Raw genomic sequence first — 19,449 nt, 5'->3', positions numbered from 1 at the left:
AGCCCCTCTTAGGTAGACTTTGTCTTTCACCGATATTTATTACAAAAAAAATTATATTACATTATTTAAAAGTAAGTTTTGACTGTGGTACATATGTGCTACATACTTCTTGTGAGTCCCAGAAACTTATTTTTTTTAAGAACCTGGAGTCTTCAAATAATATCATCAATCAATTTTAGATATAGAAAATTTTATAATTGTTTTATAAAAAATGTTGCTAAAATTATGTTTATTGTGACAACATACATAATTAAGTATTTTGTTTTAAATAATCATATTAATATCACTTTTAATTTGTAATTTTTTTTAAGATTTACTAAAATTTAAACTGATTCAAATATAATAATATGTTCCCAAATATGTTCGCCAAAAAGAAAACCTGAAAGTAAAAAAATATAAATTCATTAAATATCCTATAAATTATCATCTTACCATCTTTATGATCCCGATAATTTCACTTTTCATTGTTCAATTTTTACAACAACTTCTTCTATTTTCTTCAAAATAAAATATGTAATTTTGAGCTCAATGAATACTAAAAATCTTACCTCTACTAATTGATTAAACGAATGTTGGTACATATTAATACAGACAGAAATTATATCATAAAGTAATTCTAATTCGGTTACCGACATATTGTTTGATGTAACCAGAGCGATCCTCTTCCATAAACAATAGATTTTCTTCATATTTTTCTCTACATAATATAAAATTTCATATTTAATAATAAATTTCTTAAATAATACACATACCGTAAGACTCAGGTGTTGGATTTTCAATGGTGGATGTTTCCGGTTCCTTAGAACTGTTACCATTATCTGGACAAGTCTTCGAAATTATTAAACTCCGCGATTTTTCACATAAAAGGTCGGCCAAAATTGAATTAAAATGTTTTTTGCTTTTTTTGTATAAGCCAGTTTTACAGTCAAATTGATCAATATGTTCTTCTACAATCAGACATAGTAAAGAGCAAGCACGAATGAATTAATATAGTTTATACTTTTAATCTCTTTATCAATTTTAGGTAAAATACCAGAAGAAGAACTGTGAGAAGTTACGACTGAATACATATTTTCACAAGTTTTTATTCTTTTGTTGACCACTTCCATGTTTTCTATTTCACACCGTCTTTTACCGTTCTCATTTAAGGGGTTCAGTTCATCTAAAAACTCATTAATATTATCAACATTATCATTTTTAGGTCATATTTACACTAACCGGAGTTCATAACAATTTTTGAATGCTCTTGGTCTAAAATCGTACATAAGCTACTCATATTGGAATCAAAAAACAAAGGTACAAAAAATGTTTCCCTTTCCTCGTTACTAGAATGTCTAATTCCTATACCAATGCTGACTTTCTTGTAGAAAAAATCATACAGCTACGGCAATGATGTTTTAACATAGTGTACAATTCAAAACATGTGTATATACTTTGCGAGGTAAATTTTTTTTGCATGTGGCTATAGTCAAAATAGGCAAATTATTATGTAACTTTTCTAGGTTACTAACTAGAAAACTGATGATGTGTTGTTCATATTCGTTGACTTGCGATAACCATTCATCAACTCTTTGTAAAACAATTAACGAAGGATAGTTAGCTTGAAGAAACCTATTACGCTAAAATAAATTTCATGTAAATGTTATAAACACATTGCAAATACTTTTGCTTACTTCTAAAAAAGTTGGCAAATCCAAAACTTGTGCCGGCAAATGTTCAAAGGTTTGAATCAATGCCGATATTAAATAAGGCAACCCTTCGTTGTTTGATCCAATTAGTAGCAATCTCCCAGCATATCGTTCATTCCCAATGTTGTACCTAAAATCAAGATTGGAAGTTTAGTATTCATAGACAATAATTCTATTAATTACTTGAAATTTTCGTCCAAGAAGTATGGCCACATATGCTTGATAATTGTTAATATGTTATCAAGTTGTTTTTGCATGAGTGGTTTTACTATTGAATTTAGAGTTCGGATTCTGCCACCGAATCTCGACCCTGAGGGAAGAATTTTTTGTTTCGCATCCATAAAGTCAGATTCGACTACCTAATATATTAAATAAATTGATTGTTTCTGTTAATAAGTAAAAACGACCTTTAAACTGTCCAAGTCAATCGTCTTTTTCCTCCGACTCTCTATATTCGGACATATTCTCTTCATGCAACAGAGAACGGCTTCGGAACAGAGTGCGGCAATGTCCGACCCACAAAATCCCGAGGTGGCATCTGCTATGTGATCAATTAACTCCCTGGATGGTTGGTGTTTCCAAGTTGACGTGTGCACCTATTAAGTAAATAATTATTATTTTTTACATTTATATAAACTTAAAATACTTGAATAATTTCTTTTCTGCCTTCCATGGTAGGCAATGGAAAATACAGTTCCCTGTCAAATCTGCCAGGCCTCCTCAAAGCTTGATCAACCGCTTCGATCCTGTTAGTAGCGCCCATAACAACAATACCGGGCTTATTGTCTAACCCGTCCATAAGGGCTAATAAGGTGGCAACGATACTACTATATATTTGGTCATTCTTCTGGGATCTAATCGGAGCTAGGCCATCGATTTCATCAAAAAATATTATTGATGGGCGGTTTTTGCTGGCCTAAACAAACGGTTAAAGGCATTGATAACGTTATTGAATATACTACACCTTCTCAAACAATTCTCTCAAGTTCTTTTCAGATTCTCCAAGATATTTTTCTACTATGTCGACGCTTTTTCTATGGTAAAAATGTACTTTTCCAAAACCTTCTTTATTTAATTCAGTTGCTAGAGCTCCAGCTACTAGAGTTTTTCCTGTACCTGTAAAGTTCATTTTAAATTTATTTGTGAGAAATTAAAAGATATTTCTTTAAAATATTTTGGTAAAAAAATAGTGAAAAGGTGACTTTCACAAAAATATATCGATATAAAAAATACATACCTGGAGGTCCATAAAAGAGTACTCCACGAGGCGCTCGAATATCGAAAAAATCGAAGACATTACTGTGTAAAAGTGGTAAAATAATAATTTCACGAAGTGTTTTTAAATGATTATTAAGACCCCCAATTTGAGAGAAATCAATGGTTTCATTTAATTTTCCTTTTGGCGACTTTGTTGTTTTTCGAGACATTATAATTTTTTAAACCCCTATTTAAAAAAATATATTTGAAAACGACATTTGTCAATAATATTTGACAAAATATAAATTGACAATACAAATATTTAATGATATATAGGGCGTGCATTGTAAAGAACTAAGAACAAATTTTAAAATCAAATATTTTTTGTGGATAATTTAAATGTAACATTTAAACCAATATAAAAACTAATATAACCAAATTCCTTATATAATTAATAAAACATAATTAATTAAAATTTAACACAAAATATTAATAGCTAGTTTTTTTTTCATTCAGTACTTGGTCGGTCCTTCCTTACAATACAATATGAACGGCTTCTATCCTCCCTCCTTGACATCAATTCTTAATCCATAATTCATCATTCATCTCAAAGAATATTAAGGAGCTCTTTTAAATTTTGAGGTTAGTGCATCCGAATAATTCTATGATATTGCAAACCCAAATTAAAAAAAACTTGCACGGTGAGGTCGGGTTTGTACTCGAAACTGGTCAAAATTCTTAAAGAGATAGAATAATAATTTGTTGAATAACCAAGTGGTGCTATCGTCGGGTATTTATAGTTTCTCGTTTTAATATGAGCACCTTGTGCATGTCTCTAAAGAAATTCCGTCCCACATTGTTACAGAACCACCTCTAAGAGCTATCTTCTGCTCATGATATCTCTTACCACGTTCACACCATGTCCAAATAGTCCGAGTAATATATTGTGTACAGTATAGACACATAGACTCATCTATGAACAAACAATTATAATTATGCTCTGCATTCAACCCGATTCTTCCTGTTTAACAGAGGGTATCGAAAATGCCTTCTGGTTCTGAAATCAACTTCATACAATCTTCTTCTAATGGCAGACAGGCTTAGAATGATTTCAACGTTTGCACGAAGCCTTAATGTAAAGAATGTGTGACTTCGTCTAGCAGAATAATGACAAAAACTGTCCTATCTTCCAGTCGTAGTTTTTTGTCGACCAACACTATACAGTTTGACATATTACACTTTGTGAGACAATATATATTTCGGCTACTTATTCTTGTTTCCAATTTTCAAATTTGCAATTATAGTGGCAAAAACCTTCAGAAGAATAAACCGAATAATCTGTGTTTTTACAAGAAATGTTGCTCATTTTTGTTTATTAAATTAATGTAAGATAGAATAAAATACAGATCGCCTAGAGCCTTCAAATATTTGTCAAAATAAAACACATTGAAAATATTTTTAAATATATTTAATCTAAGAAATTCAAATTATACACGTCAAAAGGCTTGCAGTATTTTTATAATTAGAATTAGAAGTATAACTATAATTTTTGTTAAAGTTTCAACCCATAAATCCTCAAAACGTACATACATACTTCAAATGTTTACAAGTTATATGTAATTTATAATAAATGACTAATTAATGTCGACAATACGTATTAAATAAATTTAGACAATAATTTAAGTTTTATAAAAGCTTACAAGCTTCCATGTGATATTACATTAAAATTTTCACAATTTAACACTGCGTACATGACAAAGAACAGTTAATTTAAATAACAAATGGGATAGTTTTAAAAAAAAATAAATGGCTAACATTCAAAGTAAAATTTAAATTGAATTCATTTAATTTAATGAATTCATTGCCAGCTTCGTAATTATATTCAATCATTTTTTGCATTTCCTTTCGTTATTACCTCAAAGGGGGAAATAATCTATTTCAGGTTGTATCTAAAAATAGTTGTGTGACTGTTTCACGCTGGACATTCACACTGAGCTAACTATTTTATAATATGAATTCATGAATATTGGAATAACACCTGCATGGAAGTCGAAATGAATTCGCTGGGTGAATAATTAATATATAGCAAATTATTCTACTTGTAATTATTGTTTATTTACAACTTTTTAATAATAACATTGCTTAAACAATATGTTATATCAATAAATAAGTAGAAGGAAGATTTTTAAAATAGTGATTTCAATTCGAAGTCAGTCGACAAACCTAAAGTTTTATTTAAAATCATGTAAATTAAACACAAATTTCATATTTAAATTATACATTTGACACAGACAAATTATTTATTATACAGTAAATTATTATAATTATTTTATTAAAACATTAATATTTTCTAAAACCAGTAATTTCAATCTGTAAAAAGATACCTAACTAATTCTAAACTAACATTGCTTTAAATAATAAAGATAATTGAATATTAGTTAATTATGTAATGCATTTTTACAAAATTGAATATGTTTAGGTACTCACACATCTCATCACGTATCACTTTGTGTCCATTACAAATTAATTGAGATTACTTGAATGAACGTTAAGGCACGTCACACACTTTTACGGTTATAATTTTTTTTAATGAATTTTTGTGATACACTATACTACTATGAAATTCTATAATTCCATAATTCTTCAGAATATTTCCGCCATACCAATGTAATAATAATAATAATAATAATAATAATAACAATATATTAAAATTCTATTAATAAAGTTAGATTATAATGTTTTATTTTATATATTTCCAAATTAATATATGGTCTTATAATGTATATAGAACTGTTATAAATATGGTACGTGTAAACAAAAATTTTAGTTCATATGAGAGATGTTGCTTCTTTTATTTCACTGTTGTTGAAAAAAGGTAAAAAACTCTTATATATAACACTGATATAATATTGTACATTTATAGTTTAATCATTTTAAAGCAAAATATACACAAAATTTAAAAACAAATAACAAAATAAGTTTTTATGACTGCAGATTTACCCAAATAATAAAACAACTGTTGTAGACCAATTTTTTTGATTTTTGAAGGATATTTGATAAACATAAAAATATACTTTTTTAATTAAGTTTTAATTAATAAATTCTGCACTGAATCAAGTTTAATCCAGGTACTTTTAATGTAATGATAACATGAATAAGTTTCGATTATCTTCTTACAGAAAATAAAAATTTATTATAATTTTGTTTTTCATTTTACGCCACTACACCCTTACATATTTAAAGGAAGGAATGCAAGCGTATACAAAAATATAAAGTAAGACATGACGTTAAAATTGACTTTATTTTTGTTATTTATTTGTAAAATATAATACGAATAATACATAACGAAACATTGAAGTAACCCTGCGATCATCCACCGTCGACAATCCGAACAACGCATAACCAAAAGAGAAAAATAAATAAACGTTAGTCCGATCACCGTTAAACATGGTCGGTCAGGAAGTATCGTTGTACACGGCCACGCGGTGTATGCTGAGCCTTATCGTCTGAACAGCGAGATCACAGGGTTCAGGTCGGAGCGTTTCCCAAGCAAAGAGCATGCCGGAGAGGAGGGGTGCATTCCGATAGCCAAGGTCTCTCACCGGCAATCTCCAAGAGATCCGAGTCGAAAGAGACGGCGTCATGTGGAAGAGTGACGGCGAATTGGTCCAGTTCACGCGTTGACTCTTTGCCGTTCAGTTTTTGACATCCACATCGGTAACGCAGAAAAACTGCGGTTAACGTTTTCAAATACTTCCACTTACCAGTAAAATTAACCACCTGTCCTGTGCCTGGCGATTCGCGGCACAATTTTCTACCGGTTCTCGCGACTAATGTGCAGTTTGTGCGGTGCATGTGTGTGCCCTCTGATGGTTTCGAGACATTGCAGTGTCTTGTATGGCACGATGTGCGGTTTCCTTGTGATCGCGGCATAAAGAAGTGTTTTGATCGTGTGTCTTCAATGAGGTACGACATTCGTTGCTGAATTTTCGTTATTTTTTTTTTATGGAACGTGTCCACTTTTCATTGTTCACGGGCCAGTGTTTGATGTTGACGGTGTGCCTTTTGGATGTGTGTAAATAATTAAAGTTGCAGCTTGTCTCGGGTTCTTTGGTTAATCGCCCGTTGATATTACCGAACGAAATTACGGTGTAGCAAGTATGTGCACCGTCGTTTGGTTTCAATTAGAAATTCTATACGTATAGTCGGGACCATCAATGGCAAGAATTTTACCTGCCTTTCTCGGTCTACCCTAATTTATCGCAATGGTGTGAAATAATATTCTTCGACACCTGTAATTTCTTCCAGTATGTATGGATAGACTCGTGAGACCAGATACTGTTGACAAAGGAAATTGTTAATTTGCAGTGTGTTATTCTATGAATGTGGTTCGTTGCAGTTCAATGTTAAATAATTACCATGATGCTATCCATATCACGCACATTACAATACTACCATTTTTCTTATTAATATTCGGGTTCATTGTTGTTTGGTGTCATTATATATTGTTTCCAAGTTTTGTATTTAAACCATTTCGTACACGCTTCCATATAATATTGAAAATGCGTTAGATTTTAACGGACAAATTCGTTTTCATCAAACATCACCATCCGAGCCACTCAAAGGTCAAAATCCTTTTTAGTAAATCACAATATCTCACGGCCAGTTAAACGTGTACTCTCAAGGCTTATACGTTACTATTAATGTGTACATTCCGTCGTACGTAATATATTTGCTGTCAAATCAATGAAATATGCAATTTCAGAGATGTGTGGGAGGCGAACGTTATGGTCAGCCGCTTCAATAAAAAGAACGGCTAAAGTTTTCCTTTATTTCAAAGAAGAAAGTGGGTTTAAGGATAAATTTTACCTTTTGTGTACGCGTGTACAATAATGTGTTTGGTTTACCTAAAAAGGTTGGATTTTAGGTTCTCCTTTGTTGTATTTTGTACTACCTGTTCAACAACTGCACACATTTTCTGTACATTCCAATTTGTTGCATTGGTTTTAACCTTTATCTATACAGTATCAAAAATGATGAGGGTGTCTACTCGCATATTGAGACGGAACATCAATACCCCTTTGTAAACAAAAAGGAAAGATATACATGCAATTATGTGGGCGGGCCGAACTGACTGGAGGGGATCATTTGGTTTTGCTGCGTTTAGCATGCGGTTCGTCTCCGCAGACGAGCCGGTGTATTAACAACAGAGGTAGGTTTTCTTTAAATAAGCTCATTTTCAATTATAAAAATGTATACGCTTCAAGAAAAAATTCAGATTGTTACGTGGCACCTTACCGGAAGTTCCACTTATCGCATTCGCCATCAATTTGCGGAGATCTTTGAAAACAGACCGATTCCCAACAGAAACACTATTCAACGGGTTGTAAATAATTTTGTCACGCACGGTTGTGTAAATCTCAACAATCACAGAATTGAACGTCCGCCCAAACCTAACGATTTTGAACGTGAGGCACGGGACATTTTGATTTGTGCAAGTATTGAAAACAACCCAAATCAGCCAATTAGCCAGGTTGCACTGGACTTTGATCTTTCAAGTGCGCAAATACGAAATATACTAAAATCGAATGGATACCGCTCCTACAAACTGAAACGTGGGAATGAAAATTTACCTGCCGATAAATACCGCCGTATGGTATTTTGTGAGACCATAACGGAAAAGGCAAATGGCGACAACAATTTTATTAGTAAAATACTTTTTACTGATGAGTCGTCATTTCCTTTACACGGACGACACAATCCCATTGTTACACGGTATTGGTCAAGAGTAAATTTAAGAAAATTTTATGCTGCCCGTACCCAGTACCCCGAAAAACTAAATGTTTGGGCTGGTATTTTGGGAGACGACATAGTGGGTCCTTTTTTTATAGAAGGAAATCTCACTGGGCAAAAATACCTTGTTCTTCTGCAGAACCAAATTGTCCCGGCAATCCGCCGTTTAGAAATAAACCTGGAAAGTGTATGGTTTCAACAGGATGGTTGCCCTGCTCACAATACAGCTCGGGTTAGAGAATATTTACGTACCACTTTTGGCGAACGCGTCATTAGTGGTTACGGAAGTATTCTTTGGCCAGCTAGGTCACCGGACCTTGCACCTTGCGATTTTTTTCTGTGGGGTTACCTGAAGTCAAAATTATACACTTTCCAGGAGAACTGGCCTAATAATCTGGATGAATTAAGAGACGGTATAATTAATTTAATGGAAAATATTACTCCTGACACTCTGGCAAACGTACGTGAAAATTTTTATAACAGGTTGGGGTATTGTACCACTGCGTATGGAGACGTTTTTGAACACCTCATTTAATTTTTTTTAGTATATTTTATTTAATTTTTGGGATACATTTTTATTTTGAAAAAAGTAGTTTATTTTTAGAATACTTATTTTTGTTTTTGATATACCCTCAAAAAATATTTTATTTTACAGATTGAAAATTATACAAAGTTACGGAATTTAAATGGAGCATCCGAAGAACTCGAACTACATCCCTACGCATACGGAGAGTTACTAAATGCATTCGCAAAGATTAATTTACATTGTGCGCCGGCGCCCACCAGCACGGCGCATTGTCTCTGAGAGTAGGGATTCTTACTACCGGGCAAAACTTTTCTCTCTTTGTCGTGCATCCATCTCTTACAAGATCCAGACACCAAGAGCATTTTTCGTACGGTATATAACTACTAATAGTAATTTTTTATGTACATAAAAATTTATTACTGAATTTTTGTTGTAATTACTTATTTAGCAAACCTAACGGCTAAATTTGTTGAGATTTTATAATAAAAATAGGTATTATAAAACATAATAGCGCATACATAATTTATTCTACAATTATAAATATTAAACTATTCATTATGATCATTAAATATTTGTAATTTTAGCAAAATAGTATAAGCCTCTTTAGCTCAGTGGTAGAGCACTGGTCTCGTAAACCAGGGGTCGTGAGTTCAATCCTCACAGGAGGCAGTTTAATATTTTTACATTATTTTTTATTGACAGTCTACCAAACTTAGTAAATTTGACAAATTTAAGTACTTCCAAACCAATCAGATGCAAACTCAATTGACTTTTGATAGATATATTTCAAGAAACATGACGTATTTCGAAAAAATATAATAACTATAATAATAATAATAATAATGATAATGACTTTTTATCGAACGATACATTTTTGTAGACCTTTTGATAAAATGAACACTTATTTTAGATAGTTACTATTTTATTTTTCAAATATAGAAGTGATAACAAAGTAACAAAACATGTATTAAATTATTGTTGACATTGAATTATAGTACTCATGTTTATGTTCATTTCACATCAATGAATTTTTGATATACCGTGTGGCTAATTTTAAACTGGGCAGACAAATTGAATTTGTATTTTGACAAACTTTCTTTTTCAATTGAAGAGCATGAATATATGTGGACTAAATGTCAAATTTTCGGTCTAAAACCAAAAGCTACTAGTAATTGTTTAGACATAAAAATCGAAGAAATCACACCAGCAAATGTTTTATAACAAATCTAACTGCATCACTGGATTAATTACCTACTGAAATGGGGAAAACTACCCATATACATAATTCTGTAGAAAAATTAAAAGCCTTATTCACCTTATGAATTTATTTTTTTAATCGAGTAGGCTACGAAATAAACTTAAAAATAACACAAATTATGTTATATTTCAACAAAATTGAAATATTTTAAAAATGACACTATATTTATTGTAATTTTATTTGCTTCCACCGTTATCTTTTCGTGGTAGAATTAATGAACTGCAGAATTTACCCTAGAATAATGTGGAAACAAATTTAATACTTAAAATTTGAGTATTATGAATTTTCGTATAAGTATAATAATATTAATATAATATTCCAATATTATTAAAAAACAATATAATTAGTACTATGTTGGCAGTTTATTCAATACTATACTTGATTAAAAAAATAAATTTATAAGAAGAATATGATTTTTAATTTTTCCATAGAAATACGAATATGCATAATGTCTTAATGAAGTTATGGTATAGATATATATATTTGCTACAATAATTCGGTTTTCATATCTAAAAAATATACAACATGTTTTGGTTTGTGCCAAAAAACGTGATGCTTTACAATAGGAAAAAATATCGTCAAAATCAGACTAAAAGTAGAAATTTTATGGAGGTATGGTTTTCAAATGGACTACACTGTACATTGCATATCGACATACTACAAAATATATATTATGCCATACTTTTAGAAACTGTAGATAATGTTAGTTAGACAAAGAAACTCGATATAAAAGTTACTTTGTCAAATGCCGGTTTCGATTGAAATCTCTAAAACAGTCAGGAAGGTCCAAGAAATGCCCCGTATATGTCTCCTGAAGTAAAGCGTTATTTCGGAATAAGATTAAAGACAAGATAATTAACATATTTCATATGAAAATTTATGGAAACGTAAAATATTCTAAAATATTAATATGAGTACGTTTCTATTTACTTTTTAATTCCGATTACAAAAAAATCAAATGACGTTAAAAAGTATCAAATCCATAACCTTTTGCAGTGAAGCAACAATGTAGAACAAGTCAAATCTCATCAAGATGTCATCATCACCAGATCCGCAGAAGACTGAAAATGCGTACCAGTCGAGCGAAGCCAGCGACCACGGCCTGTTGACGCACACGTGCACTTGTTCGGACAAGTCCAACTACGACCCAACCAAGACTGAAAACGTACACTGCCTCACCAAAACCAATCATCACCATCATCATGCGATCAGCCCGACAATCAGTCACATGCACCCAAACGTTCACGTACATCCGTCACCAAAGACCAGCCACACGTCCAAAGTAGCAACGACGGCTTGTACGTGTCACGTGCAGGATGATGGTGAGACTGGAAACGAGATTGATGGTGGTGCAGCCAACAGGAAGACTGAGGCGGACGACAGGATTGAAGTGTCTCCGCTACCGCCAGCTTTGCCTCCGAGGCCGCCTCCTCGGCCCAGATACGACGGACACGGGAGCATTAACTCCCGATATAGGCCCATGATCTGTAAGTGATTTGTTTATTTTAAATTTCTACTGGAACTCACTCTGAGTGGGTAATCTACTAGTCCTCAAATAACCAAAGGTTTTTTTTTCTCTGAACGTTGAGTATAACCAACTCATTAAAAGTTTCAGATTCACTATCAGTTTTGTATACTAGTATATTTTTCGTAATATAAATTATAGTTACATCTAGTATTACAAGTAAAGACTACAATGTAAGTTTTCCATTTTCATAACATCGAGTTTTTGGCGTTATGAAACAAACCAATTTTTTTATACCTGTCAAAAAATTGTTCATAAAATTTTAAACTATGTAAATTTTATTTTTTAATTGTTAGTCATTTTGAACTGAAATTGGGAGAGAGGTTTGAAATACTGTGTATTTTTTATTTATTTCAAAACATATGGGTTGAGAGCAAATTAATCGACAACTCTTAAGATTACCTAGTAATTAAATTATATTATTATAATTAAAAAGGGTATTTTATATAAAAATAAACTCTACATTCTATATACAGAGTACGTAAATAAATGTAACTACTAATTTCACAATAGTCTAAACAAAGAACCTCAGTTGACAAGGGAGGGGTGTAGAGAGATAGAGAGGGATGAATATTGACTATTAGAGAGAAAAGACGAGAACGTCACTACGACGACTTGTAAGCAGGTCCGTGCTCTCCCTTAAAATATTACATATTTTTACACGTAATTTCATTTATTCACAATCAATTGTACCACATTAATTTATATCTCCGGAACATTAGTTTATACAGATAACCATTATTATTACTTGTATATAATAAAATTACTAAAAATTTGCAAAATAATTTCATAAAATACTAAAAACAAGAATTAATATTCTTACAAGAGTTTATATGTTTGTCATTATAAATTAAAACATTTTATTTATATTATATACAGTGAATATATCAAAAACGGTACGATTACGAATGGGAAATTTCTAGGCCGGGCCTGGAGGAAACTGTTTTCCCCACCGCTATGGAAATGCACAGATTCTCGTAAAAGCCTACGCACTGAACGTTTTTTCGTTTATCGCTCGTGAAGATGTTTATAAACACACTGTTCATGTTAAAAATTGTTTTTTTAATAAATAATTTACATATGGATGCTGATTGTGATTTAAATTAGTGATGATTTGAGCATTTCGTGGATAAATAATACGCATTCAAAATGCACGGATATCCTGTAATGCAAGTGGTTCAGTACCACATACCACCCATCCAGTCATTTCCACATCTTCCACATGGTAAGGATAAAGGGAATGTAAATATTGATTCACAGCTAAGCTCTATAATGAATGAAAAAATATATATACCACAAGATCATATTAGTGAAGATAATTCATAATTAATGTACTGCACAATGCAAATGTGTATAGACAAATATTATTCATTAATTGTTTAACACGTATTGAGTGTAGTACTGTTTATAAAATCATAAAAATATTAAAAACGCCAATTTTAAATTATCCTTTATATTAAAAAAACCTACCTCAAATATTTTATTCCAGTTTGTGAGACATAATAATAAAAGTTTCCTTTGTCAAAACATTTTACATTAATTACATGTATAATTTCTTCTCTACAATTAGGAAATAGCTTAACAAAAATTCGTTCATTTTTAGCAAATCCAAATTCTGGAGGAATCAGGAAGTATGTATTTTGGTGTTGCGCTTGTGGAGGTTTGGCGACAATTTTGGGCGCTCTCTTCTTGGCTGTTTACTTCCTTCTTAGATCGTACACATCTACATTAGGATACTTCGAAACAATACCTACTTTCGTGCCTGCTACTATGGTAATTTTCAAATTATTCACATTACTCCTATGTTTATTAACATCCTGTTATTTCAGTTGATATTAACTGGATTGTGTGTTATGAGCTTAGCAAGGAGAAAAAATAGATACAGTTATTTGGTGAGTACGATTTTGCCGATTACATAAATTATCAATTAAACCTGTAAATAACAGAATCACCTTTTCCAGATAAAGGTGTGTGGTTTGTGTTGTTTAGTATGTGCCTTAACTTGTGTCCTGGTCACAATTACCACAACAGTCATACACATGAACAGGTTACAAACTTTACGTGAATGTGTCTACACCCAAAAAACAAGAACTTGTACCTGTTATTCCGTTTTGTTGGAAGCTCATGCTAATGCAGATGATGGTGAGTAGCAAAATTCACTTGCCCAATGGGATAATATCACCATGTTTAGTACCACAGAATACTTTGTAATTCATCAATTCATAGTTCAATACCAAACAGCAAAGTTGAATACTAATACTACTAAGAAGCATTGAACAGTATTCACGACATTTTTTATAAAAATATATATTAAAAATATATATATTTCAAAGGTATGCGCTTCGTCTTCGATTCCACACCAGACTGTGAGGTTATTCATGGAGCTTTATATTCTTGTCTAAGAGCGATGTTCGGCCTCTCCGTTAGTGGAATATTAGTCTGCATTTTTTCTTGTATGCTGGTTTATCAATTGTTAAGGTAAGTTTCAGTCACACTACACTTTCACTGAAACTCACATTGTCATTAATTTTAGTCACGAAAAAAAGAAAATGTACTGGGAGCAACTGGAATTGAGGTGTAGATCATTTTATCAGCAACACTCGAGTGGTACAACAAGCAACCATGGATCAGTCAGAGGACCGCCAATACCCTCAACTACATACTGTAGCTGTTGCGAGGAATGCCGGTATCCTTCTATACCTGCAGGGCCTCAAGTCTACCCATGGGATGCACATCATTCCACTGACAGGTAATTATTTTTGTGTAACACTCTAAATTACTATTTTACAAATATATAAACTATTACATCGAATCTATTTAGACTACAATTAATAATAAATAATGTTGTAGGTTTTGGGCTCCAGGCAGAATTGGTAATTTTTATTCACCAAACCCAGGTGAAGACGGTCCCGCATTGCCATCAGACAATCACAACAGAGGTCGCCCAGCAAGTGGTTGGAGTTGGAGACGTCTACCATGGTCTAGACATTCAAATGAACAGTCTGAAATTCAAAGGTATTTTAACGTCACAGGGATTTATTTACAGATAAAACTCTAACTTCTTTAATTTCAGAGATAATTCTCTAACCTACCAAGGAGGTATGAGTAGCGCAGACAGTCAATATGGTTTCAGCAATAGATCTGGAGGTGAAAACAATCTTCCTGATCCAATATCTGGGTCGACTGGATCGTATAGTATTTTGGATAACAGAGCACCTGTTGGTGGTGTATATGTGTGGGGTCCACCTCCCCCATACTCCAATCCTAACTCGCCAGCTAGAAGACCGCTGCACTCACCAGCCAGGTACCAAAGATTTTTCTAAAATATTAAATTTAAATTTAATGATTATACATTATCGATAAATTATAACATTAAGGCGTTAACCCCCATGTCGTAAATTAAAAAAATGATAATTTATAATTTTTTAAAACAGTAAACCAACGAATTTATTTTTTAGATACCATCACATCCACCACCATGTGCACAGTCATGAGTCACATTGCCAGTTAAACGAGAACAATCAATTCAGGGGTTCGAGACGAACCAGACCGCTGACCAACAACAAAGACAATTACGAAAATACAATCGAAACAGAAGTTCATCAGGCAAATGACAACAGTGAAAGTACAGATACCTCCAGTTGCGCAGATCGAATTTCGCATACTTTACCTTCCAGGAAGATGAAGAAACGTACTGATATAGCGTCTGTAAAATCCACAAATCAAACGAACAGTCGCACAAATGTACAAACGGTATTTAATCAAACGAGTCAAGAGGACGAAAAGGAAGATGCTGAAAATGATTATCATGAACCGAACGTTGTTGAAAATGCGAAACCAAATTTAGAAAACCAATGTCGATTTCTTCCACGACTGCAGGGTGTTGAAAATGCTGCTTTCCAAAAACAAGAGAATTCCCCTCAGAAACCAGAGACCACGGAATCTGAAGTGTATTTTGCAGATGTAAGTAGCTGTTGCAACATATCAGTTAGAAATGATGGACAAGATTCTTCTCTATATGATGAAGCACTCGAAACACAAAAGCCAAGATTAATATTGCACGGCAACGATAATACAGACTCGAATACCAATCATCTTCTGCAGAACTTCCAAGAAAATATATCTTCAGTAACAGTAACAGAAGATGAAGACTACTTAGCACATCGGATGGGCAATCGTCAAATGTCAACTAGAAGTCGAATGCCTTTCCCATTGCCAAGTTCTGATGACATACAAGAATTTGCAACGGACTCGTGTATGCAACTTCTTCCGAAGGACATCTCCCAAAATAGTCTTTGTAGTAGCGTGCAAACTCCGCTAACAGAGACAACCGACGATGCTATTACACCGGACGACTGTTGCAGCTACATGTCCGAGAAAACTTCGGAAGCTCCTTCGAAGCACAGGAACTTTGGAAACGCTAGTGTGGATCACTTTCTCGCTCCAGATGCTCAGTATGAAGTTATCCCGGAACAGTCTTCTAGTAATTTGACCAATACTATTTCAGGCCTTAATCATTTTGAGCAAAATTTTTACAATCAAACGAAAAATTTCAACTACAATAATACGAACAATCCAAAATTGGTACCACCAAAGACATTAAATTTTAATCAGCCGTCGTCTCGTAGAAATATCGGATCCAATATATCTGCGCTTATACAAAATTTAGGTGGTAATCCTGCAGGACTCCTTTATGGAGAACCGAGCCATGAAGAAGATCTACAAATTAGAGGAAATCATAGTGATGGCACTATTGACTCTGGCTGGCAAAGTGGGTCAGAGAAATTGGACAATAGAAAACAAGATTCGGAAGGAATTTCCAATAAATCAGTTAATATTTGATTTTTCTCGATAAGAGACCATTGTAATAAATAGATACAATCTTGTGAACGTTTTTAGTTGTAATGAAATGTGAATGTATTTAAACTTATTTATAAAAAAGTCTCGTTAATTGGATTTTGTATCATTGTTAGATTATTTTATATTAAAATAAATAAATATTTATCGTTTCTTAGTTTATTTTATGTGTGTATTGATATGTTAATATATTTTTCCACTCCATCGTTCGGTATACAGTTCATATTATTAAAACTGCTATCACTTTTACATTAGTCATGTTAAATTTTTAATTTTTTCCAATTTTGAGCAACTTTTGTGGTCATACATAGTTTTAGAGGATTTAGACTTTTGATAAAGCTTTTAACAAATTAATTTTAACAAAATAACATAAATACTAACTTGATAATTTAACATATATAGGACTAAACAACTATTGCATTATCAACGACTGGTAAAATAAATAATATACACATGTTTTAAACATTTATTTATTGTAGGACATTTGATATATCAAAATGAGATTTAGTATAGGTAAATGGTATCAAAAGAGGCGAGTTTTTGTATATTTTTCACTTTTCGGTCACATCCGCTTTCATCGGAATTGAATTTTTAAATGAAATACCCTGTATAACTTTAAATTTTCGGATATGTGAGACAATTCTCGATCAGACTGTGACATTTTACGGACACTTGATTTTTTAGAGCCAATTATGCCATGTCTAATGGATTTGTTGACACTCGGTATATGGGTGTATATAAAATTTAACAAAAAATCTAATCAACATATTTTTTGAAGAAAATTAACGTCAAAACATTATTTTTTAATTATTTTATAGGTATACCACTAATATTTTAAATATTTTAAAATGACATGGTAATGTAGTACTTTATCAAGTGATATTCAATAAAAGCATTTTTGCGATATATTTTGTTATACCGTGTGGCAAATAGAAAGGTATAAAGAAAGTTGTACATTTTTATGTTTATTATGTTTTGTGTAACCAATTGTTTAAATGGAAAGATAAAAATTCCGAATTAAGAAAAGTAATGGGATTATATGTGTTAAATAAACTTTTAAATTTTCTCTAATTATCACATAATTTGTGCCAATCTCACAAGTCTAGGTTGGCATTTCGACTAGTTCTATGAAGCAAAATTGAATTTTTATAAATTTTACTCTAGGTTACTGTTTAAAATATTAATATTCTCGCTTGTGAAAAGACAATGTTTTGTTCTTCACACTGTGATCATCTTACACATTTAACTTACTGTACACTACAATTTTGTACAGCCTATTGTTAACACGTACTTTTCTGTATTTATATGTTTTTGAACGGGCTTAAAATTTTAGGAAGAAATAATATTCAAATGTAAATTTTAGTTAATCTACAATTTTAGAAGGTGGTCAAATCGGATATATGACAAATTTATTTTCTCCTTAGGAAAAAAGTCTGATATTAATAATTAATTCCAGTTATGGTTTAATGTTTGTGATATCGTGATCAGTAATGGCGAAACTTAATGTGAATATTTTCTGGTAAGCATCACATTTCAGAAAAAAATATATATATTTATATTGAACGAAACGTTAAGTTTTTAACTAATATAATTTAATACATTTTTTTAAACGCTTCTCCCTAGAGCAAATATATTCATATTATTAAAATTACTCTCTGATACTCACATTATTTATAATGAATTTTTAAATTTTTCTAATTTTGGATTATAAATTTTTTATACATTGTGACCCTTTTGAAAACGGCACACCCTCATAAAATTTCTATTTTTTGTTCTTTTATTTTTTTCAATAGTAAACCATGAAAATATGTGAATATAGACAAAATGTTACGTTTTTTTAATTCAAAACCTAAACCTACAGAGTAATTTTTAGGAGAGAAAACTGGAGAAATCATATTAAATTTTCTTTATAGCAAATTTAACTACACCACTTTATGAAACACTCCCTGAAATGGGTATATACCGTAAATGTTCGTGTTTCAATTAATGAATTACAGTATTGGCAGAAAGTAGTGCAACTTTAAAAATATATATAAATGCTACCGTCCTATACATGCAAATGTAATATAATTTATACCAATTATGAACACACTGTATAGAAACATATCAGTGAATATTTCTTGTGTTAAAAGTAATTTCGTTTTCTACAAATCAAAAAATATTCGGCTGGAAAAAAGTAGAGAAACTTTTTACTAAACTTCACTAACCCCTACAAAATCGACAATAATTTTTAGTTTTATAGTGTACACTTAGTTGATATAATGCCTCGTGGAAAGAAATTTATTATAAGAATTAAAATTGCGAATTGTATCGTTACAACCCGGTTAGAGAAAAATCATTATCGCTCGACGATTAAGCCTTAATAAATCGAGTGCAACGCATGGTTTACAATAATTTTCTAGATTTGGTAACGTGAAAGGAAAAAATAAAACTGGAAGACCAAGAAAATCCAATAGGTGTCAGGATATGCAAATTTTATCCTACTCCAAAAAATATCCTTTCCCGAGTTCCAAGTAAAATAAAAAGTCTTCTTAGGTCACAACTTGAAATTAATGTTTCCCCAAGAACAGTAACAGATTACTACGTGGGCGTCTTCATGCGAGAA

General features: G+C 31.9%; 2 protein-coding genes and 1 non-coding gene across 5 annotated transcripts; 2 read left to right on the top strand and 1 right to left on the bottom strand.

The window, feature by feature from the left end:
• Positions 1–212: 212 nt before the first annotated feature.
• On the bottom strand, positions 213–3,168 carry LOC109602188 (uncharacterized). The gene is made up of 13 exons (XM_020018518.2): positions 2,926–3,168; positions 2,653–2,804; positions 2,335–2,604; positions 2,096–2,284; positions 1,872–2,047; positions 1,674–1,818; positions 1,434–1,619; positions 1,219–1,381; positions 1,001–1,162; positions 753–947; positions 549–697; positions 433–497; positions 213–379 (listed from the first exon to the last, which is right to left on the bottom strand). Exons 1-12 carry the CDS (start codon positions 3,113–3,115, stop codon positions 462–464), a joined length of 2,013 nt encoding a protein of 670 aa, XP_019874077.1. The 5' UTR covers positions 3,116–3,168; the 3' UTR covers positions 213–379; positions 433–461.
• Positions 3,169–6,391: 3,223 nt separating this feature from the next.
• On the top strand, positions 6,392–16,996 carry LOC109602186 (uncharacterized). Of its 3 annotated transcripts, none has more exons than XM_049961552.1 (10): positions 6,392–6,851; positions 11,459–11,949; positions 13,591–13,760; positions 13,817–13,879; positions 13,949–14,129; positions 14,321–14,465; positions 14,521–14,736; positions 14,838–15,002; positions 15,061–15,291; positions 15,446–16,996. In XM_049961552.1, the coding sequence occupies exons 2-10, from the start codon at positions 11,496–11,498 to the stop codon at positions 16,827–16,829; spliced, it is 3,009 nt and encodes a 1,002-aa protein (XP_049817509.1). In that variant the 5' UTR covers positions 6,392–6,851; positions 11,459–11,495; the 3' UTR covers positions 16,830–16,996. The 3 variants fall into 3 exon arrangements, with proteins under 3 accessions (XP_049817509.1, XP_049817508.1, XP_019874075.2); XM_049961551.1 differs by lacking the exon at positions 6,392–6,851 and adding an exon at positions 9,423–9,576; XM_020018516.2 differs by lacking the exons at positions 6,392–6,851; positions 11,459–11,949 and adding an exon at positions 12,946–13,212.
• Positions 9,802–9,873, top strand: Trnat-cgu (transfer RNA threonine (anticodon CGU)). Its single transcript has one exon. It is a non-coding gene; the product is annotated as a tRNA-Thr (tRNA).
• Positions 16,997–19,449: the final 2,453 nt, after the last annotated feature.

The sequence above is a fragment of the Aethina tumida genome, chromosome 1, assembly GCF_024364675.1.
Source record: "Aethina tumida isolate Nest 87 chromosome 1, icAetTumi1.1, whole genome shotgun sequence".
Classification (NCBI taxonomy): domain Eukaryota; kingdom Metazoa; phylum Arthropoda; class Insecta; order Coleoptera; family Nitidulidae; genus Aethina; species Aethina tumida.
Note: the sequence above shows the minus strand (reverse complement) of the source record. Positions and strands in the feature narration are given on the sequence as shown.